This window comes from Sander lucioperca, chromosome 14 (genome assembly GCF_008315115.2).
Source record: "Sander lucioperca isolate FBNREF2018 chromosome 14, SLUC_FBN_1.2, whole genome shotgun sequence".
In the NCBI taxonomy this organism is placed as follows: Eukaryota; Metazoa; Chordata; class Actinopteri; order Perciformes; family Percidae; genus Sander; species Sander lucioperca.
In genome coordinates, this window is record NC_050186.1 from 3,849,635 (window position 1) to 3,873,383 (window position 23,749).

The following is a 23,749-nucleotide window of genomic DNA, read 5'->3' on the forward strand; positions in this document are numbered from 1 at the left end:
CACTTATTGTACACCGGCCCACATGGACTCATGCACCATCATGCACACACACCGCTTGCTACTGAATCTAGCCACCAGGCTGTTAACGTCCTCAATGTTGTCATACTCAATGCTATAATCCCAATTTTTTCACAGTTATGACCAACAAACACAACTCTGTGTTGGTACTTTGTTGCTGCAGCTTGTTATTCTGTGCTAGTTTAGGATAAAAACCAGTTGTGTCAGGACAGTATTTTTTTATAAGTGGCATCTCATATGCTCCAAGACTGTAACTGTAATTCCCATGAGCATTCAGAGAATGACAGCAGCTACACATCTGTTAATGGGGACAGAGACAATTTGTCAACTGAAATTCTAAATTTACCACAGACATTTTTATTTTATCTGCGATTGATGCCAATGACCCATCGTGCAAGTCTTAAAATGTATTTCTACAAGCTACAAAACATTCTTCATCCTCAGTTTCCACTCAACACATGCCATATCCATCTGAATATGTGTCAAACCACAGTGCAGACTAACAAGTAGTGTCTATGATTATCTATAAAATATTTACAGTACAGGCTCTTTTTTTGGTCATGGGGGTAAATGAAACAGCACAGAAGCACAAGCACATATACAGTATATACTTTCCAATTTCAATGGCACACACATTGACCGACAAAACATTCAGTACCACCTTGCTGAGACTAAACAAACATGTAAGTGCAAGGATAAATCTTAATACAAAATATCGCACATTGATAACTTTGCTTAAATATCAGATAAACAAGTATTACTTTTCTTTTTACATACATATGACACTGTTTTTGATGCATTGTTTCCCTACATGAGCAGATACAGATTTACATTGAACAATAACAATGTTTTTGGTTAGATTATTTTGTTTTCAGGTCCAAGGTTTTTTTACACAACCTTTTTAAACATTGTGCCTTCCCTCCTATATGGCTCTAGGAGCTAAAGTAAAAATAATAAAAGTAATGTGTGTCATCATAGACTATGGTGTTCTGTGCCTTTACTCCTCTTCCCAGTCTGATAAATGATAACCACCACAGTTTAAGTAGGTTGGAGAGTCTGTGAGCTGTTTAAATAATGCTGTATTTACAGATAATGCCAGTCTGGCATCACTCCAGGTGATGTCTACATTTATACAGGTGGCTTGTAGCCCTACACCTCCTATTTCTTTAAATTTAAACATGCCATTAACCATTGCATTGTAACTTCCCAATCTTCCCTCAACATCCAGCAGCCAAACCCCTGGTAATGATCACATCATATAATAAACCATTTCCAGTCTTCTCCGCCTCCCTTCACTTTATCCAGATGGGGTTGTTACGATCTGGTCGGCGGGGGTCAGTGGCTGTGGTGTTGCCAGTCGCAGTGAGGTCACTAAACGTGGAGAAAAACTGCTCCATCTCTTTCTGCAGCATCTGATTCCGCCGCTCAGCATCGTCCTTGGCACGCTCGGCGTTGCGCAGCTTGATCTCCGCCATGGTGTACTTCTTTCTCTCCTGGTCCAGCTCTTCATTGAGGCTCACCATCTCCGTCTCCAGCTCCAGGTTACGCTGCTCCAAGCTGCAAAGGAGGTCAACACAGGGTTAGGAGAAGAGACTGCATTCACTAAACAGAGTCTAATGACAAAACAAACAGCAGCAGTTTATTTTCATTTTCAATAAGCTAAAAAAATTAGTTGAATTGTTGACGTTACCCTAAAATCAAACTGGAACAATTAATACTTCATACAGGACGTTCTGTTTAAGGAAGTTTGTCACACCACATCCAGTCCTGTTTTATAGTTATACAATATTTTAGCACATGCTCCATTGCAGTCATGTATAGCTTTCTTGCACATCCCCATTGCATTGTACTGTCTGTGAAACCCTTTTGTTTTTAAAACTGCCAGTGTGCCATGAAATTTTAAAAGATATCAAACTTTGTAAAAAAAAGTAAGTACAAAAAAGTCCTCTATTGTACCTAGAAATAAGAGAATTAAAAATTCACACATAGTCATCTTTAAAATGGAATGGCTTAACGTTTTGGGAAATACGCTTATTTGCTTTTCAGCCAAGAGTTGGATGAGCGGATTGATACCACTCTGTCTGTGCACTAAATATAAAAAGCTATAACCAGCAGCCATGTTCATTTATCTTTAGCAACTTCTTTCTAATGTAATCAAAAAACACTTTCTCACAGACGGGACTCTACCTCTTTATCCTGGCCTCGTACTCGGTCTTTTGCTTGTGCATCTCCTGTTTGAGACTGGCCACTAAACTGTGCAGAGCACTGTGACTGGCGGGTCCATTGCCAACAGTGTAAACATCACTATTATCACTACTGCTGGTGCCCCGACTGCTCCTTCCTGCTCCACCTCCACTTCCTTCTCTGTTGCCGTTTCTGCCCTCCCCTTCTCTTCCTCCGCCAGGCTGGGGAGGCTCATTGTCCTGTGCTGGTCCATCCAGGTCTTCATATTGACCTCCATAAAAGTCCTGCTCAGGGCAGGTAGTGGTGGAGGAGCGACAGGAAGTGGAGTTGTCAGGAAGAGAGATTTCACAGGAGGAGGTGGACCAGGTGGCGCTGTCTACGCTTTGCTTGTCCTCGCAGCTGCTGTTCAGACACGTGTTGGTGATGTGGTTCTGCTGCTGCATGTTCTGATGGTTTAACTGGACATTGTCATACGTGGACAGACGGTTTTGATTGGATGTTTGATCCCCATTGGGGCAGTCACGTGTTTTGTTGTTTTCTCGTAAAGTGACGCAGCCATTTGTTACCCAATGACCATTGCGGCCGTTCAGACTCCCTGTGACGATATCAGTGCCGGAAATGCCCATGCGCACAACTCCAGTCCCATTCCCTCCGGAGCTGCTTCCACCTGTCACGCCACCGGTGCCCATTTTCGTGCCAGAGCCTTTGAGCGTCCCACTGCGCCGTACCGGTAAACTCCCACCACCACCAGTCAAAGTCTGGCTCTTCTCTTGACTGGGGTCTGAAGACGGTGAGGAGCTGAAGGAGCCATTTGTAACAATCCCACTGCCTTTACTGAAAGCCGGGTTTTTTTTAACAGTCAGTGGTGGACTGCGGGTTAAAGCGTCAAAACGTCCTATGACACCATTACGAGGGCTTGCTGATCGCGGGGAGCCACTGTTGTCCACGTGTTGGCGATGCGAAGGAGACGCCGGTGCTTCCCAAACACACTGCCGCACCACCTGTGTGTTGTTGTTCTCGGCGTTCTGAGATACTGTAGTGATCGCAGAGGTAGTTGTGGTGGCTTGTCGCTGTTGTAGCTCAATGTTGTTGTTGACGACCTCGAGGGCCGTGGGGATGTCCTCATCCAGAGGGAAGAGCACGTCGTGGCGGCCAATCAAAACGGCCATGAGCTGCTGGACCAGAACAGTACCTGACAGCATGAGACCACAAATCATTATCATTACATTTAAAATGTTAATTTATTTAAGCTTAACGTAAAAAACAAAAATGTCAGAAAGCAAGACACACGCACACGACCAGCAGGAATACCGACCTTCCATAATAGTGACCGGATCCTCGACTTTTGGCCTCAAGATATTTGGCCCAAAGACTGTGGCCAAGTTTTGGACGCTCATTTTATTCACTCCTGAATATGACTGGACTTCATCTAGAAATCTGGAAAACAGGAAAATATCATCTTTTCACTGTTCAATAGTGATCGCAGTTTGAAGTATCATCTGCTTGAACTATTATGTAATACCTGCAGATGTATTTGAGAAGGTTGTAGTTCACTGGAGGTAGATTTTCCACAAGCTTTCTCAACTCCTTCATACCCTGCAGATGGTGCAGACCATTTTTAGATAACGTAGATTCAATCGAGAACAATAATTCATATCGAGACCACATGTTCTGATCAATCATGGGCAATTTACAGCGTATCAAATATGGTACAACAATCACACCCAGACCAGATAGAGAACAAAAGAAATTGAAGTAAAATATTATTCATCTGCCATCTAAAAACAATTACCAATAATTTATTCCCATTACTTTCTGAATGTCTGAGGAAATATGTTTTTGCATTCATAAGAAGATTTTTATTTTAAGAGGATTAATTTCTATATTTATGTATCATCAGTCACCGGTGAATCTGAAGTGATCTCAAAGGATTACAAACAACCAAAAACCTACTGCAATCTACGGGAAAACTGGTAACCTTTTGTTCAGGGATATTGTGAATTCTGCTTACTCCTAGGATGTTTTAAAGACAGGGCAGCACTAATCTATACTTAAGGTGTTACAACTTAAATAATAGATCCACGCACATGCATACACAAAGCCACAAACTTGGGCTCTTAAGTGAGAATAAGAAAGATGTTTTGGAAACTGTGGGAAAGCAAAAGACTCATCCCCTGCTGTGAAGCATTATCTTTATGGAAGTGAAAGAAATCCTATTTGGATGTTAGAGGTTAAGACAGGCACAACAAAGTCATTGTGTGAGAAACAGCTGAGCAGAGTATGGATGACCGAGCAGCTTTAATGCTCCAGAACGGGACTTTGGATGATTTATGTGAGAACTTTTCAGTGCTCACTTCTGTTGATATAAAGTACGTAAGGTATAGGTAAAGAGAAACTCATCTTTCTTACCATTTCATCATCTTTGCTGAGGAGCTTGGCGCAGGCCAGAAAATCATCATACTTGTGGAAGGGGATAACGGGCTCCGGCAGCTCTCTGAGATACAGCTTCAGTAGAGAGGCTACTGTATGCACGTCTGTGTTACTGGAAAAAAGACAGGGGAGGGTTATAATTTATTATGGTACATGACATGGAGGCATATACAAGTCATCATGATTACTCGTGCAGCAAGAGGACTGTTGGAAATGGTGAAAAATGCAAATACAGACACAAATCGCTGACATGGCTCTGTCCAATGCTAACCAAATCAACTAATCAGAAAGTATATAGCTCACTAAATAATAATGTATATTTTGTTTGTTTAATCGATACAAAGTGTGTAACGACAATTTACTGTTTACAGAGGATTATGTGCCTAACTAACTATTTCCTGGCTGGGAGCCTAATCAAAAAAATCTAGGATTTCACATGAGATATTTAAGTTAACAAAAGAACTTTACTATATGTGGGAGAATCATCAATCTTTAGCAAACTTAAGAAAGCAAACAGGACGCAAGCAACAGAAATTCATACATTTAATAATGAAAGCAACAGAGGGAGCAACAACAACAGGCAGCTTAGATGATCTGCCAAAAGGTAAGAGGACTTCCACTGTAGCTTCAGACACTAATAAGCCAACGAGGGGCAGCTGCTGAGGCAGGCAGGAGGTTACAAGGGAATACAATTTGTAATAATAATCAGACATAGGAGGGTGGAGTTGTTGCCACTGCATGACATGAGTTGTGTTAAAGCAGACGTAGGAGGGCAGAGATGTGTCATTGTGCAGCTGACATGATGGTGTGATTTTGTAGCCTGTGTTTCTAGGAAGTGGTGAGATGTTGATTTACGACCTGGATCCTGACAGTTCTGTCCAGGTTTTATTTATGGTCATGAAGTAGATGGTGGGAGTGAAAGAGGGAGGAAGAGCAGAGAAGAAGAAGAGATGTGGAGCTGGCATGTAACATGTATTTCTCTGCATCCTGAGTTATGGATTAAGGTTGTCACATTTAAGAAACCGTGTTTCCGTACAGCCACCTACATACCAGATTGTAACCCCAATTTAGTTGCAAGCTGATTTTTAAGATTGTTAACTCAGGTTAAAGTTGTGTTTTGTGTTGTTAAAAATGTTACTGTTAACAAGCTCTGAGAGCATTTTCCCCCTACATTTTTGAATGGAAAGATGTACAATCCTGTCACTTTTTTTCTGTACAGCTGGCACAGTACAGAGAAAATTAAACTCTGCACTGTTGTGACCAACTACCATGTTCCGTGCCGTTAGCTTGCCAGCTACATTAGTTCACCAACTATCCCTGCAAGTATTCCTTACATCATCGTCTAGTAATGCCTGTTTTGTGAAAAACTCACATTTTGTAGTGGAGAGAAGAGAGATGTGTGGAGGTGGGCATGGTTTGCATTCAGTGGCAGGGGAGAGAGGTGTGGGGATGGCTCATCAGAGCAGTGCCAGGTGAGGTGATTGACCCAGCTGTTGCTCATTGTCTAATTATAATCTCCCTTTTAAAACTATAGTGCGTAGTTTCTGCCGCCCCCATGAGGAATTCTAAGTAATGACAACAAAACTGTCTGCGTGTCCACATGATACAAGCCTTCCGTGATCGCGCCCCCACCCCTCCTCCATACAGTTGCTAGCAGCCAAGGAGGACACGGAGGATTAAAAAAACATGGACTATTCAGAAGAGGTAATTATCTTCACTTGAGTTTCTGCGCACTAAAGTCGCCGGACGACACAATCTTCTGAACACAGCCATACTGAGAAATACAGAGAGTCTTAATTAGCTTTGTAGCAACTCATTTGGCAATGGCTTGAATGTAACCGACGTTCATTAATATCAAAAAGTTACGCACAAAAGCTTTAAAGGCCCTGAACACTCACACAGGTGTAGTCAGTTAAACTGTACATGGTTATTTTGAAAAACTGAAACATTTCCCATTGTTTGTACCCTTCGTTTACACGCAAACGGAGAATTCGTCTCTGAAAACGATTATTTCTAAAAACTCCGGCCAGAGTGGAGATTTTGGAAAACTTCGTTTGCATGTCAACTGAGACAAATGGAGGTTTAGGCAGCCGAGGAAGTGAGGAAGATAAGAGAGAGGAAGTGATTCGTTGCTGTTGTTGCTATTTTCGAGATTCTGATTGGCTAATGTGGGCTTGAGCTTCTCGTTAGATTGACATCTTCCTGAATCTCCTGTTAGCTTTGTTGCAACTGTTAGGTCAGGACAAATGACACCTTTATCATTCTTATTGGTAGGAAGGATTTGTGGCCATCAAAAGCTCCGGCCCACCTTCAACCTGAGCAGAGGTCTAATGAATACCAGAATAAGTGAAAACACCTGTGTGGGTGTTCAGAGGCTTAAATGCAGTAGTGTGCTGAAACCTCGAAGGGCTGTCATACATTTCGTAATCTAGTGAACTAAGTTTTGGAGCAGCAACCACGTGCGCCAGGAAGCTGGGCTACCAGAGGCGCATGGTCATAGCTGTTTGTGTTAGAAGTGTGTTTGAACAGATGTCCAAATAAAGAAGCACCTTGTCTGTGAGCGGACCGTCAGTGTTTTGTGCGGAGGAACCTCACAGCGACAGCGAGTCCTGCTACAGATGCCAATCAAGCACGATCTTCAGACCCCCACAGCTCTGAGAACAGGTCTAATCAAGCAAGTGAAAACACCTGTGGGGGTGGACTAAGGATGGGTAGTGTTTTTACGTGTAATTATGTGTTCAGTGCTTGCATTTGGTAAATATTTCCTCTAATGCTGACACATTTGTAAGGTGGACAAAAAAAAAAACACATGATCAATTTAGAAAAGCTAGATTTAAGATTTGATTGACTTTTAATGTAGCTCTGTTGTAAAATGCCAAGAAAATGACTCAAAAGACCCATTGTTTGTCATTTAGTATTAAGAAATATCTACCACTTTTCCAACCTGTAACAAATGAGCCTTTTTTTCTCCAAACATTTTAACTTATGACAGGAAAAGCACAGATGGAACTAATAACATTAACGATTGAGCCATTTCATGTATCTCGAGTCCTACTAACTAAAAACTGAATGCAATGCATTCGTAACCTGATTAATTACACCTGTCCCTTTCCTGCTATGACATCAAAGTGTCTGCTGAGTTTTACAATGCTGCTGCACTGAAGAGGTAAAATGGGGATGAGAAGGAGCACAATACATTTCTGTAACTTTCACCAAAAAAAATCAAATTTCTCTTGTTGGCCAGCCGTGGTTCCAGATGTACAGATCTTGACCAGTCAACAGTCTGAACATATCAACTTCACATTAAAATGCATTGAAATCCAAGCAGCCAGTATGCTTACTGTTTCCTTACCAATCAAAAGAGGGTTTTTCTCCACAGTCGAATGCATCCTGCAGCTCTTTGACCAGGTTGGCCTGTCCTGGGAGTCTGAAAAGGCCCTCTTCCCGAAGGCCCCACTGCCGGATGAAATCCACACACTGCTCTACCAACATAGGGGCCAACTTGTTCCCAAACCGGCGCTCATACCGCACAGTTTCCTCCAACTTCTGACCGAAGATCCCTGAAACGCAAGAAAAATGTTTAATGATGGTACAATATTGATAAATGGCAATGCTTCAAGAGATTAGTATTGGGAGACCTGTTTTACCTTACACTTGAACGTTTATATTTTATTCATTCAATGACCAAGCTTTTATTTTATTTATAGTAGGCGCAGTGAGTGAATTCAACATATCAAAGAAGCTGAGGGCATTGTTTCCAGGGTTTAATTATGTTTCTAACAGATGTATACAATTTGTTTCTCTCTTTACAGCCAAGTTATTAATTGCATGATTCCAAAATGAGAATTATATTTTATCCTTTGAAATATTAATACTGTTTAATATGCTGCACTATTTAACATTCTCTACCAAAGTGAAAGGAGCATTTTTCAGAGAATTAGAAAAAAAACATTAGACTAGCATCCGCAGCTTAAGGCACATCAAAGAGAGCAGTTCAATCGATTGAGAGAAAAAAATTCTGATAAGGCCGTGAGGCAGTCCAAGCAAAAAATATGTACACCCACAAAGCCTTAGTCTGATGATCAAATCTCAAACTTCCTGCTGAGCACATCTTGCCTTTTGTCTGAGGCAGTCTGCGTTAAAAAAAAGAAAAAAGACTGATTTCCATTTGCAGCCGTCTCATGTGGATGCAACACAAGAGGGGATTAAGGCAGCCTTCCTGAGAGATTTGGATCTGCATACTTTTCCGGTCTCCAGAGACAGACAGAGGCTACTTACACACATGCATACACGTGGTACGACAAGGTACCGTACGGTGACTGAATTAAACCGAGCTTACCAGGATCCCCGTGATTTTTGACAGCATTTGACACAGCAAGAAATAGCTTTAAACCAACTGAGGTTAATGTGAAACGTACAGGTGTATGTATTGGTGCACCACACTAATTCAGAATGTACCTTTTTTAGTATGCTGATGTAAATCAATACATCAACACCTCAATACATTTTTCATTAGACGCAAGTTGCTTTTTCATTAATAATATAATCGTATGATGTCATACTACCCTCCTCTTGAAACTGACACAACTTCTAAGCTTCCGGAAGAAATGCCTTTTAATAAAGCAGTGATAAGATAAAACACCAGAGGCGCAGAATTTAAAGTGGCCGCATTCTAGCATTTTCCAAAAAACAGCCACACTTTTTGCAGTTATGACAGAAAGCAAAACAAAAAACGCCTCAGTTTGATAGCAGGTCAGTTAAACTGTCTTCATTTTCATTTCTCAGAAAATGTTTTTCATCTTTTCTTATAAAAAAGGAGCTACTCAGAAGATAACAGTGGAGTCTTGTGTTCTTTTCTTTGTCTTCAGGGTCACTCGCTTCAGAGACTTTTCCACTTCAATCTTTACAGCAACCCAAATAAGACAAAACAAGTAAATGGTCACAAATTCCCAAAATATATTAAAAGCTATGTATCCATTTCCAAAATCTTAGACGAATCAGAGTGAAATATAGAGAAGTCAAGCTCCTCCAGAGTAAATAATGATAAATACCCTCACCTAAAAGAACAGAGAACAAATGAGAAAAAGTGACTGGATGAAAACAAGGTCATCCCTCCAGACGTTCTGGTTATGAGTCTAGGAATGTTTCCCTGGGTCACATGTAACCGTGTGTGTGTGTGTGTGTGTGTGTGTGTGTGTGTGTGTGTGTGTGTGTGTGTGTGTGTGTGTGTGTGTGTGTGTGTGTGTGTGTGTGTGTGCCAGCTTATGAAGAGTGTGCATGCGGAGAGAGGTCCAGACACAACACTGACTGATTTTTCCCTTTCCGGGGCTTCCTATCTCCTCTTCCTTTTCTGTGATTCTTCTTCCATGGTGTGGTGGAAAACATCCCTCAAATATGTGACATCATTGTGATATTAACACTTTCCTTACTTTACCAAATGTTACATATTCATGGAGATGCACAGTGAAACAAAACCGCCTCATCCGTGTACACATTATACACTGACCCAAACAAATCTGAGCGAGTCATATACTGCATGAGAACTCTGATCCACAATCAGAAGGCAGGTAAACATCACATTTTACTCTGGAAAGAACGTTTAACTGTGGTATCACACTAAACTAAATATTAACTGTAATAACGCTATATGTCAAATGTGAAACAGACACGACACATGAGAAATGTCGTACAGTATATGTTTTAGCATGAAGAACGTTTAATAAGTCTTCATTTTCTACATAGCATTTATCTAACAGCAACAACAGTTTCAATTAAAAGGCTAACTCTTTACAAATAAACAATTGGTAATTACCATGAAATAAATCTCCAAAGATCCAGATGGAGAGGCCACAGCTGCACATGACTTTAAACTCTCTCTTGTCCAACTGTTTGTTCAAGCTGGCCAGTAATTAATTCAGCATCACAGCAAGTGTTCAGCACAACATGACAGCAAACCTTCAGGGGCTATGAGCTCTTCTGTGGGTCAAACGCAGGCTTCGTTTTGGGAGCTCCCCTCCCTGCCTGTCGCTCTCTGAACACATTTTTAATCACACTTCACCAGCCAATCAGGGCTAGGGCTCAGTTAGTCTTTGCTGCTACTGCAAAATGTGAAAGCCTGGAATATGTGTGTTTGTGCTCTGTGCTCTGTCTGTGTGTGTGTGTGTGTCTTAGCCTGGCTCCGCTCCAACTTCTTGTGTTATCTTTCACAAGTGGCTCGTCCTTTTGAAAAGCAGTCAACTGCAATATACATCAAACTCCCTGCACTGAAAACAGAGGGGCCAGCTCAGCCTCATCCATTCACTGTGTTACAGAGAGCTGCCCGAACTGCCTGTCCGGTCTCAAACGCTGCACTTGTGCCCTATGCTCATACACAATGTAGGCCGATGTCTGCCAGTAAAGTCAATAACAAGCTGTAGCGGCGCAGCAGGACACCCGGTAATCATCACACTGATCTCAGAAACAACTTCATGAGAACAATTACAACATCATGCACTTCAGCTATAAATCACAGCGTACTTGATGATTACTACATCGCCCCTGTTTGCCACATTTATTTGACACATTGTAATTGTTTTTAACACATTCATTTCCTCTGTTTATTAGCATGAACAGACTGGAAGAGAAAACAAACATGCAGGATGAGAGTAGAGATTTAAGCGGCACAAATCTAGTGCTGCAAATAATCCTCGGCTAAAGCTGTTTATACATCATATCAAAACAAACATGAAACATGGAGGAAAAAAGGAGGCAACCTGTTGCTTTACCTGCCAAACACTCTGGAAACATGCCTGTTTAGATACAACTTTGGAAATACAGTACTATAAGAGTCAGGGTAAAAATATTGTGGGAAAATGCAGTCAGCTGTTCCTTACAGTCCTCTATTTAAAAAAGCAAAACCTGTAATATGTAATCACATCTAGTTGGCATTGTGACCATAAATGCGGTATTGTACCTAAAAATTACTGCTAAGTCCGGTCTCTAACATGCACCCACAAATGGATTTAGGTTACACTATTATCATTGTGCACAAAGCTACTAAAGTTTGTACTTTCAGCCCTTAGCCAAACACAGTATCTGCAATATAAAGGATACATTTTGTCAGTGGGATCAGACCACACAGTCAGCAGTTTGATTGCCTTGCTCACAGATTGAATACACCCACTTATCCATCCTCTGGCACAGCTACTGGAAACTTTAAAAGTCATTTAAATAAACAACAAACTATGTGTGAGATGTTAAATGCTAATGGGACAATGCTGAATGGAATCAATAAAAAAGTTAATTAAAAAAAATAAATAAATAAACAACAAACTGCCTGTAAAAATTGCATTAACATCAACAAGTTATTCAGCTAATAAGAACAATGGTTGGGTGTAGACTGACCTCCACCAAAAGGAGCCCAGATGACCCTGCGGATCGTCTTCACCCAATCCTCCATGTCATTCTGGGTGCTGGCCATAAGAAGGTAGGTCTCATGGTTGGCTGTCATCCGCTCTCTGTCTCCGCCTGTTCAAACAAAAGAGACAGAAACATAGATGATTACAACATACTGTAGATAGTAGCCAAAGTCATCAGCATTTCTGCTAATCTGATCTCTTTATCTATCCAATTTCTCTCTGAACTTACAATATTCTGCACAGTGAAGCTCAAACATCCAAACGAAGTAAACAATAAGCAAAATACATTTTTGAATGGAAGATGACTCTAAGGTGAAGCTCCATGCGGAGTCTGACCTCCTAGTAACCCAACACAGCACTGACTTTAAATGTCCTTAGATGACACGATACTCTACTTGAACCTATACAGTTTTTTTGGACATGCACACACTGCACTTTTAACTCTACTGCAGTAATAAATCAAGAGAAATGTTTATATCTCTGGGCAGTAGTGTTCCATTAGAGGCAGGCTCAGCTATCCTGATTCGACTTGTAGATAATAGCCATGAGCACTCTACTGTCATGGGATATCAGTCAGAGTGCAGTGGAGGGTCTGGACCTGTTTCACATAACCAATCTGGTTGCAGCGATTACTATGACAACAGAACCATTTGTACCGCTCTGCTTCAGCTTTATTGAGATGAAACAAACAAACAAACAAACAAACAAACAACGCATGGCATTTCACAGAGATGCACCTGCTCTATTATAGAAGAGATGAGCTATTAAGAGACAAATGGACGTGTCACACAACCGTTGAATTATTCATGACTGTGACCACCAGGGATCCTGCTTCATTGATTGTATCCCAGAATGAGATCTGTGTGTTGCATATAAAAAATATTTATAGACTGCTACAACATAACATGACAGGTTACCAATATGAAGTCCTAATGACTTGAAATGAAGCAAAAAATGATACTTAAACTGTTTTCTGATGCAAACCAAAAAGTGAATAAATGAAACTTGTATTGCCCCCAGGGGAATTTGCTTACATACATACATAACAGCACATTGTATATATTTAAAATATAAAAAAACATGAGAAGATTTATAAAAAATAAAAAATAAAAAAAAAACATCAGTCATTAAATCCATATAGGTTTTAAAATTCAAATTATCAGAATGGGATTAAAAACAACAACAAAGCATAGTCAACAATCTCCAATCTGCTGACGGATCATTAAACTGTAAGGTCATTATTATCAATGTCACTATCATGAATTAACACCAAAAACGTCTAAGCACTTGTTGCTCTGACAGCAGTTCCAGATGTAAACCAGTTTATACAAATCCTTGACTGATCAAACTGTCAACAATTTAATCCAGATAACTGGACATCTGTATTTGGAGCCAAACTTTGACAGTGATATTGATGCACTCTGTCAGTCTCAATGAGATCTCATTAGCTGGCAGCAGATGCCAGTGTTTTCTCTGTGTGGCATTCTACATGTTGTTAATGCCTAATTAAAGCTTGCACAGACCAACTCTCACTTTAAAGACATTGAAGTTTTGACCCATAATGTGATCTGTGTCCAGGAAGCAAGTTCTTCCTTTTAATAGTTTAATAGTGTATTGGTTTACACATTGCCTATACAAATACTACAGATCAATATACACATACTCAATAAAAGATGTGATGAGAGATGCAAAAAAAAAAAAAAAAAAACTCCGAGGGGCTTAATCTGGGCACTCTCCACTGCATACTCCAAATAAAATAGAAATGAACTAAAATACAAGTGGGCTAGTGCCCTCTGTTCCTGATCCAGTGATTAGTCACTACCCGGTATTGGCTTCAGCCTCTGAGCTCCCATTAATTACACGATTAAGTAGAGACGATTAATCACACCTCCATATTTAGACTTGAAAAGCAACATATAGGCTATGCGTTGAAGCTATTTGAACGTTTGATATATATCCATTCATGACTAAAACATAAACAAAGAGGCAGCTTCAGCTCACCTCTTCAGCGCAGGAATCACATCCACGATGTTATTTCATCTTTCGCTTCCTCAACCTGCGACGCGCAACAGATTTCCAACGAAGCGAAACGATGCTCTAATCCGCCGGTAAATGTGCACCTCACTTCATACATTCAATACATGTGAGCGATTCTTCAACCGGTGGAAAAGCTCCGTCGCTCCAAAATACTTCAGACAGCGCTTCCGTTTAGATCAGTCTTGCACCGTCACAAATCTCGACAGCGCTGTGTCAGCGAAGTCCTCCGTGTCACAAACTCCTCACACCGGCTGATAAATAATGGATTTAATTCAGAGATTGCGAGAGGAAGAGAATATCGATGCGTCGGTGTGTCCACTGTGTAAGACTACCAGGGCCGTGCTAAGCTTTTTAAGGGTCCGAAGCAAATCATGCAGCCCCAGTTACATGTTTCCATTGGAAATGCAAATCTTTAAGAATGGCTCACAAATATGTAATACCTTTACAGTAATACATTGGATTGAATGGATAAGCCATGGATTAATACACATTTGATGCTCCAGTGAGATTTATGGATGTTATATATGGGAAGTAAACATATACTACATAATGTTACATGTCACACATGCAACAGTGTGGCTGGTTGATGTGTTTTTTATTAGGTTTTGTGGAGCTCTATGACACAGAGAAATACGCTTTATCAGGCTTTGGTCAAACATGGAATACTTGTTAATAGTTTTGGTCTTCTGGAATTTGTTGAAGAATAATAGAGAACATAGGGAACTTGAATAGCTAAAGGATAGCTTAAAGTGACTATATGTAACTTTTTTTTCTGAAGCTCTGTCATTTTTCATACAATTATCTTAAATGTGCCCATATATAGAGGTTTACTTCTCGACGCAGCGGGCCCGGCTTCGACTCCGACCTGCGGCCCTTTGCTGCATTTCATTCCCCCTGTCTCTCCCCTTTCATGTCTTCTGCTTTCCTATTAAAATAAAGGCTGAAAATGCCCAAAAAATAATAATAAAAAAAAAGAAAAATCCTGTGTTAGCGTATCCAGCCTTTTGAGCCAGGTAAAAGGAAGCAGGAGATTTCTTTATATAGGCCTAATGTTATTTTACAAGTTATCTGCTGTAGTTATAGCTGATTAAAGCTAAAAGGGAACAGCCTGGTCTCACAGAATTCCGTGAAATGATCATGAACTGTTAACAGCGCATTACATGTTGGTGGCACGGAATGTGTGAAAATTCTGTGTGGCCACCACGGAAAACAATGCCATAGTAAAGTCAATGAGAAAATGACGTAGCATTAAGAGCGACTACAGTAGCGAGTAGTATGAAAGCCCGAAAATCCGCATAGGGAGGTTGGTTGGGGTGGTGGATGGGTCAAACAACACAGGACTTTCACCCAGGAGACCGGGGATCGTGTCCCGCATGTCACGTTTCCTAAACCCAACCGTCCCGTTGTTGTCCCGCGTGTCATGGAAACGTAAGCCCACCCACGACCTTTTCCTTAACTTAAGGGGCCGTGTTCATTTCACGGAATTCTTCCGTGGGCCCATCAAAGAATTTTAAGGGGCCGTGTTCATTTCACGGAAATCTTCCGTGGGCCCATCACAGAATTTTCTGCGATTCCGTGAAACTGCCACAGATTTTGAATAAAGGGGCCGTGTTCATTTCACGGAATTCTGTGAGATCAGGTTGAAGGGAAAGTGAAAGACAATGGCGATAACGTGCGTCACATTCGATCGGGCTATCAACAGATGGAGACAATTAAGGGATTGTAAATGATTCAAAAACATCCCTGAATTGGCCCTCAGATATGTAATATGTCTATTTGTCACATGTGTATGTAGTTGTAGCCTTCGTCAGTAGCCAACATTGAATTATGTCCCCCTTCCATTTAGTGTGGACGTTTTAATCCTTTTAGTCCGCGTTTGTGTTGGCCTACTGTTCCCTTGTTCCCCTGTAACGTTACTTGTGTAAAGCATCCGTGAGCAGACTTTTTACTTTTACTCCTTACATTTTCACGCAATTATCTGTACTTTCTACTCCTTACATTTTAAAAATAGCCTCGTTACTCCTATTTCAGCTCGGCTTGTTTTCATTCCAGCTTGACATCGTTCAAAAAAACACCAACAAAAAAATAAAAACCTATCCAGATTAATCGCGCCATCCAGATAGAGTGAATTTGATTCTGGTTGGATGAGAAGTATAAACATATACCATTCCAACACCCTATTGGTTTGTATGCAATCGATCGCACCTGCACATGACACAAATCACGTCACACTCCAGCAAGGAAATAGCAGACGTATGTAGCCTAGTACCAAGATGTCCGTGGCAGAGACTCAAGAGAACTCGAGCAAAATGTCCTGACCAAGCACCAGCGAGGAGGTTGGTAGCCAGGAAGACCAGCCAACCCTTCTACATCCCTGGCCGTAGCCTACCTGGAAGAATTTTTAGAAATGTTTGAATGCAGAAACAACTCCTTTCGAATGGGCTGCAAGCTCTGCGCACCTAAGTACCACAAGCTAATTGTTTCCAAAACTCGCCGTCTAATTTGAAAAAGCATATTGATATTATTTTTTTTCCCTTACATTACTTTTACTTTTATACTTTAAAGTGGCCATATTATGCTCATTTTCAGGTTCATATGTGTATTTTGAGGTTGTACCAGAATAGATTTACATGGTTTAATTTTCAAAAAAACACTATATTTTTGTTCTACTGCACATTGCTGCAGCTCCTCCTTTCACATGCTGTCAGGTTTCTGTTTTAGCTACAGAGTGAGACCTCTTAGCTTCTGTAACATCTCTGTTGTCAGTCGCACATGCGCAGTAGCTAGGTAAGGATTACATGAGCTAGCTCCAACTTCGGCTTGTACAAGGCAGAATTAGCCCGGAGACTTCTTCTAAACTAGGACGCACTTCCAACTTTGCGTGGAATACCTGCAGAACAGGGACATGTAAGTAGTTCTATACAATTTATTTTGTAGATTAGGGTGAATTTGTATGTGTTGTAGCAGTGTTTTGCCATTGAGAACGAACTAGCATGCTAGCGCTAGCATGCTAACGGTTAGCCCCCTAGGCCCCTCGTCTCAGCTAGTGACGTAGAAAGCTGTGCAGATTTTGAACAGCTCACCCGGAGATTGAACATTCAGAAACCCGTATCTCACTCAAAACAGCATGGATGTTTTTTTTTTTTTCAAAGTTTGTATGCGTGTGGAAGCACCAGAGACACAAAATAACACCCCAAATCCCAGAAAAAGTGATTTTTGTAGTAGTGTTTTGAGAAGTAGAAGTAGTTTTGAAACCAGTACTTCTATACTTTTACTAAAAGCTTGAGTTAATGCTTTAACTTATACAGAAGTCTTTTTAAACCCTAGCATCTATACTTCTACCTGAGTAATGAATGTGAATACTTTTGACACCTCTGCTCATGACACAGTGACAGTGATAACATTACCCGCTTTAGCTCACGAGACATCCAAAGTAGGCTAAGTTATCGTATGCAACGATGCATGCTGGAACATATTCTTTTATTGTAATGAATGACTTTCTGTCTGAGCAAAACATTCATTGCAACTGTATGGCCGCTAGAACCAACACAAACTGAAAGTTACATATAGCCACTTTAAGGGCAATAGATAACATAAAACATAAAATATTGCTTGCATTGTGTGGTCCTTGAGAGAAAGAGATGTAGGTTCATATCAATTAAGGAAGGCTTCTGTCTATTTAACTACAACTGACATCTCTGGTTACCATGTAACAGTAGTGCAGGCTTTGTTTGCAGTCATTTATTAGGCTGTGAATGGGAAAATACACTTTGTTGTAAAACGTAGCCTAAGCTTTGAAAAATAATCAGTGTTGGTCAAAACCTGCTAAGAAAATATTTTAATACAATCAACCTTTATTTCATTATAAAGTATAAAAAAAAAATCCCTATCTTGTAACATGACAGGAGCATTTTGATGCACTGAAGTAGCCTATCCGGAAAATTCTTGAAATGCTTGTCCTGCTTTCTTTGAGCTGCCCAACCATGTGTTTATGTACACTTCTGGTCAAAATGTCACATTCCTCTGCCCCATCAGTCGGATGATGTGCTGACCGGTGAAGTGAATCTGTCAAATGGGTTCCACATTGACAACACTTACTCACATTGTCCAATTTGGCACACAAAGGTTTCTCAGTCACATTTGCATTGATTGTCATGCAAAGTACTGTAATTGTGATTCCCTGGGCCTTCTGTGAGTGCTTTTGTCCACGTTTAAAATCAATCAGTCCTTTCTGTTTCCATTACTTGCATGGCAAGACAGTATTTATTTTTGGAAACAATGGTTGTGAAGCTGTTAAACAAGCGTGCAACAGGATTATACAGCATACCATGGCTACTACAACACACTCCTGTTCCCCCTGCCATTTCCTGTTGATGCTTAACTTTCGTTCACAGTGGCTGGATTGGCCACATTGTTTATAAAGATAGGAGAAGTGTCAAACTTTCTCAACACATGGACAACTTCTTGGACAAAGCCTGTGAGAGAGCTGTTCCTGAGATCTATTTATGATTAAGGTAAATATTCGCCACCTATACCCATAGCACTGTAATCTGTATTACAAGTATTAGTATAAATGTTAATCTGATTAATTTTTAGCACATTTGTGCCCAAGAGCTTAATTTACCATACAAAGGGGTTTATAGGAAAAACAGACTTAAATCTAGCAGCTGTAAAGATTAAGTCATCAGTTTGTGAATGACATAGGTACTATAAACTGCTCCAGGGATTAATGAATAGGTACATTCTCCATATCTGTCCACTAAATAAAACAACTGGAGGCTCCCCTTTGGCAGATTCTTTACTGGCTGTGGTGAAGCTGCCTGCAGGTATTATTCTCCACCACACAATTCTCTGTGACTGCCACTCTCTCAAAAAACCCTCATTGCTTCTTAAATGAGACCAATCCCAGCAGGATTCCCCTGCCAGAGACAGTCGACTTATAGCACGACTGTACCTGAAGAGACAACCGTGACAGCTGTCACAATTCCCCTGATTCACCCCGCTTCGGCACACTGCTCCAAAACTTTTATAAACTCAGCGGGGAACAATTGTCAGCTTCACAGAGGCGCGCAAAGCAAACTGGTACGCTTCAGAAGACAGCTTGTATTAAAGAAGGATTTCTTATTCACCTTGAGACTCACACCTCATGAAAAAAGTTCAGGAAACGAGAAAATGCCACACCCTGTCATATTTAAACTTCTGCTATTTACATTACATTTTCATGCTACAGCATTACCACAGACAGATGGATAATAAAATCAAGCTCAAAACTGTACAGCATTAAACCAAGGAAAGACATTGCTAAAATGAAACGCATGTGTCCTATTGTATTACATAAAGCATATTAATAACACACCTATGAGAAATTGCATATACTCAAACAAAACTGTAACATATCACTGACAACCTTGAATCATATTAAATTATCTCGCTGCCCTCTGTGTGTATTATAATTACTATCTGAGTTGGGTTCAACGCGCCAACAACTGTTCATTTCAGTTTTGTCCACCGGCCTTAATAAGTGGCCGAACCCAGCTGCAGTCTAGTCTTAAACTAATGGCTCAAAAACAGGTGTGAGACAACAAAGGATCCCACTGTGCTGTAATTGCTCACAAATACCTGGCGCCCCAATACACGTCACTCTGACCTGTACCTCTGTAAGTATGTCCTGTAAAACAACACGCAGTGCATCCATTTTACAGAATGTAGAGTGCTGCATTGGGTGGCTGGAATCGCATAATAACAGTATTATATATTTTACTATCCACTGTCATTGCCACAGCACTATGTAACTTTCACAGACTGCTACAGTAGTACTACTATAAAATGTATGCAAACATTGCAAACTGTATGTATTGCTAAGACGTGTCTTTTTGCTGAAAGGAATAGGGAAATACAATTATTGTCTTTCTACTCGTGAGTTAGACGAGAAGATTGATACCACTCTCTGATATGAAAATTGTATCAATCTTCTCAACTTTCAGCCAGAAAGTCGATAAGCTTATCCAAACTGCAAAGCTATTCCTTTCATGTGGTGATTAGAGGGCAGAGTATACAACTGAAACTCCCTACCTTCAAAGCAGCCCAACAATGTGATACACCTTATGTACCTCATTGCAAGGGTCTAACAATAAGAAATGGCCAGTTTGTCATATTGGCAGATACTGCCCAAAAGGGAGAGGGTGTTAAAGGGTTAAAAAATATTCAGTATCCTCAAACGTGGAATACATTTTGTGGGAGACTTGTTGTGAAAGTTCTTCCAGACTTTGATTGTGCTGCTTGCCAAGTGGAGGAAGCAGCTGCTGCTGGCCCAGAAAACAATGCAGACACTGTAACTACATTGTTTAATTTTAAATGACAAAAAAATGTGTCATATTTCACCCAGTGTGTGTGTGTGTGTGTGTGTGTGTGTGTGTGTGTGTGTGTGTGTGTGTGTACAGACGGAGATTTAATGACTTCATCAATGTCTGTTCTCTCTCGTCTGCAAGAGCTCTCTTATTTGCATGCAAGCAGGGGCAAGTTGAGATTCAATATTATGTCTAATGATAGTGTTCTCCGAAGTCCACACATCATAAATACCTCCAACAGAACAGGGAGTCACTTACCGAGTGACAATGGTGACAAGGATTAAAAGTGGAAATAAAAACTACCGTTTACAAGTGATGGCGCCCCTTATATACAGTCTGCTTCATTCATGAGTGATATCACCACCAGATGATCTAATCCCTCGACAAAGTGCAGCTGTTGCAACAAGGAAGTCTGTCATAAAGACGTCAGTGTGTTTAGAAAAATGCATTCATTGTATTGCAGTGGAGAGATAGAAAACTATAAACAGGCCTAAAATAGCCAAATAACACACTTAGTGTTGTTACCTTGATGTGAGGATAGTAAATCACGTAATCCATATTGTGGTAAACTATGAATCGCCTGATGAACCATCTCCATGTCTCCTCCACACTCCTATCTCTGGCAATCCAGAAATGGAGCTCCCTGAGTGAGCTGCAAAGACCCGGCCACCTGGGTTAACTTTAGGACGGGAGTTCCTGACGGAGGAGCTGCTCTGTCAGCTTTTTGGCCTGGCTCAGAATGAGTGAGCACAGCTGAGAGGGTGTGAAAGAGAAAAGGGATGGAGGGGAGGGAGGTGAGGTTTGAAGAGGGGGTTGGGGAGCACACACACACACACACACACACACACACACACACACACACACACACACACATTCACATGCATACTTCTCTTAAGCACTGTAATGGGAACAATAGGCAGATCTTTGAAGGCTTGGGTTTAAAAAGGCCACTGGTTTGACTCAGGGCATGACCCCATAAGCAAACATGGGATGTCCCATTCACACTGCAATGCTTTGTTAGCAACTACAAACTGTTTAGAGCATGACGTCATAATATTGACTTTTTGCATGTGGGAGTAAGAGCATATATATTATATTTATTTCTGGCATTGTATTGTAATATTTAACAAATGTAACTAACTATGCAGACTTGCATAAGTAAGTAAAACGAATGTAGACAAAGTTAGAGTAATGACTGTTGGTCAAACAAATTAAACAATTTGAAGACAGGACATTGGGATTCAGAAAATTGGGCTAGGTTTTTAACAAAAATATTTCTGACATTTAATGGACTAAATGGTTAGTCGATTAGTTGAAAAAATAACTGAATAATAACAACAGCTTAATCAATGAGGAATAATAATTGTTACTCGCAGCTCTACATGACAAAGTCCCATCACCTGATGGTTGACAATGATATGAAAACGGGAAATGCAATGATTAGTTGATTAATCGAGCGGTTGTTTGACAGTTGATTGGTTTAGGCAACTGTATGAATCAAATAATCATTTCATTAAAAACACCAAACGTTCTCTGGTTCCATTTTTTTTTTTTTACTTTCTATGTTTTAATTAATTGGAAAATTAATATCTTTGGGTTTTGACCTATTTATTGATAATGCAAAAATTGTTTTTTCCAGCCCTAGATTACAGTGTACACCTAGCATCTTCATATCATGATGTAAAAAAGTCAGAATGATACTACATCTTACTCTTTCACTCTTTCATACTCTTTCCTAAACTCTCATTACAACCTATACATTTGTCATGCTGACAGACTTCTGGCGTGTAGATCATCTCTCTCTGCGGCTATGTTGTCCCATGTATCTATAATGGGTGTCCTGTTCCACCTGACCCCCTGTGAGGTATCAATGGCTAATTCTCTTCCTGATGTCATGGTGGTCCTTGCCTGTCAATCGACATAATCTGAAGGCAGACACCACAACATTAGCCTCCCCAAAGACATTGTGTGGTGGAGAACACAGACTCCATAGAGCTACTTTGGCTATCCATTACCATCTGATGCTGAATGAGTAACAAAGTGAATAGCAGTGATAGAGGTCAAAGGGGCTCTACTGTCCCTCTACAGGCGCCCATAGGAAAGAAGGTAATCATGGCACCAACAAAATGGAGAATAATGGCCACGTCAACTCTAAATTCTCTGTATTCTTTGGTGCTGAAAGGCAAACATGATACCTTGCTGTTGAGTAGTATGAGTGAACAGAGTTTTAATGAGTTGTCATAAGGACTGTTGGGGGAAGCAGTGGGTCAGTCCGCTCAGGGAGGTTACAGGCATGTCAAAAAGCCAAGTGTCTCCGTTCTGATTTCATGCCAACTAAATAAAGAGCTGTGTCTGTGTGTCCTGCCAAGGCTGCTGTAAATATACGATTATGTAAAGGGAAATCAATTTCAACTTTAGGAAAAGGAAACAGGGCTCAGACTTGACTTAAAGTCCAAAGCTTGTGTTGAAACATAATGATAATGTCAGCATGATAATTATGAAGGCTAGAGACTAATACAGATGGAAATGTGAGTTGTACAGAGTCCCCTGGTGCATCGATCGTATGTGCCTTTTTGTATGTTTCACTACATTTAAACAGCATTTTCCAACAATGCTATCTTAATTTCCCAGTGTAACTGACACGAAAAGAAAACAGTACATCATGTTTACTATGATGGATTATATGCTGTATCTTAAATTAATTTTGAGTTTCCTAAAACTAAGTAAAATAAACTATATTTTGCTTTGGAAAATGGTTGTAAGGAGTGTAAAGTATTTATGATTTATAGTAAATGTAAAGTGTAATGTAATAATAACAAAAAAAAAGTCCTGGATTGATCCTTTAATATTTAACTTAGCTTGAAGTGTTAACAGCCTAAACTGGCAATTGTAAATATAAATCACGAATGACATTTATAAAAGCTCTTAGCCATTGACCACAAACATTCTGTTTAACCCATATTCATTTCTGTGGTGACTTGCAGTATAACGTGAGATTAACCATGCATGACAGGACTTTGAGGTTTGTTAAAATACTAAAATCCTTACGAGTGAACCATTGAAACCACTGACAGCTTTGGTGACTACTGACTTGGGGATTAATATCCCATTAAAATGTTTGGAGTGTTGAGGTTTGGTGAGAGCTGGCAGCTGTTGTCACTTGAACACTTGCACGCAGTGCTGGGAGGCTGAAACATTACATCAGTGATACAAGCAGACTGATACTTCAGAGGGAGCTTCTGGAAAGGTGCATTACATACAGTACATATCCAAGAGGAAAAACCGCGAGTGGCTCTGCAGGACAGCTCTTTAAAATCAACCTGACACTAGTTTGTA

At 40.4% G+C, this 23,749-nt stretch overlaps 1 protein-coding gene across 9 annotated transcripts in view; it reads right to left on the reverse strand.

Annotated features, from left to right (window-relative positions):
* Positions 1-232: 232 nt before the first annotated feature.
* arhgap24 (Rho GTPase activating protein 24) overlaps positions 233-23,749 on the reverse strand; it is a 68,223-nt gene continuing 44,706 nt past the window's right edge. For 2 of the 9 annotated variants that reach the window (XM_035991903.1, XM_031317876.2), the window contains 7 exons: positions 12,016-12,138; positions 7,985-8,192; positions 4,612-4,744; positions 3,725-3,798; positions 3,518-3,639; positions 2,206-3,394; positions 233-1,575 (listed from right to left, as the gene is read on the reverse strand). In XM_035991903.1, coding sequence (XP_035847796.1) covers positions 1,311-1,575; positions 2,206-3,394; positions 3,518-3,639; positions 3,725-3,798; positions 4,612-4,744; positions 7,985-8,192; positions 12,016-12,138 — 2,114 coding nt within the window. In that variant the 3' untranslated portion in view covers positions 233-1,310. Of the gene's footprint in view, positions 1,576-2,205; positions 3,395-3,517; positions 3,640-3,724; positions 3,799-4,611; positions 4,745-5,490; positions 5,507-7,984; positions 8,193-10,444; positions 10,639-12,015; positions 12,139-14,030; positions 14,393-20,938; positions 21,141-23,749 lie in introns of those variants that run through there. The other 7 variants (XM_035991902.1, XM_031317874.2, XM_031317875.2 and 4 more) reach the window with 6 other exon arrangements.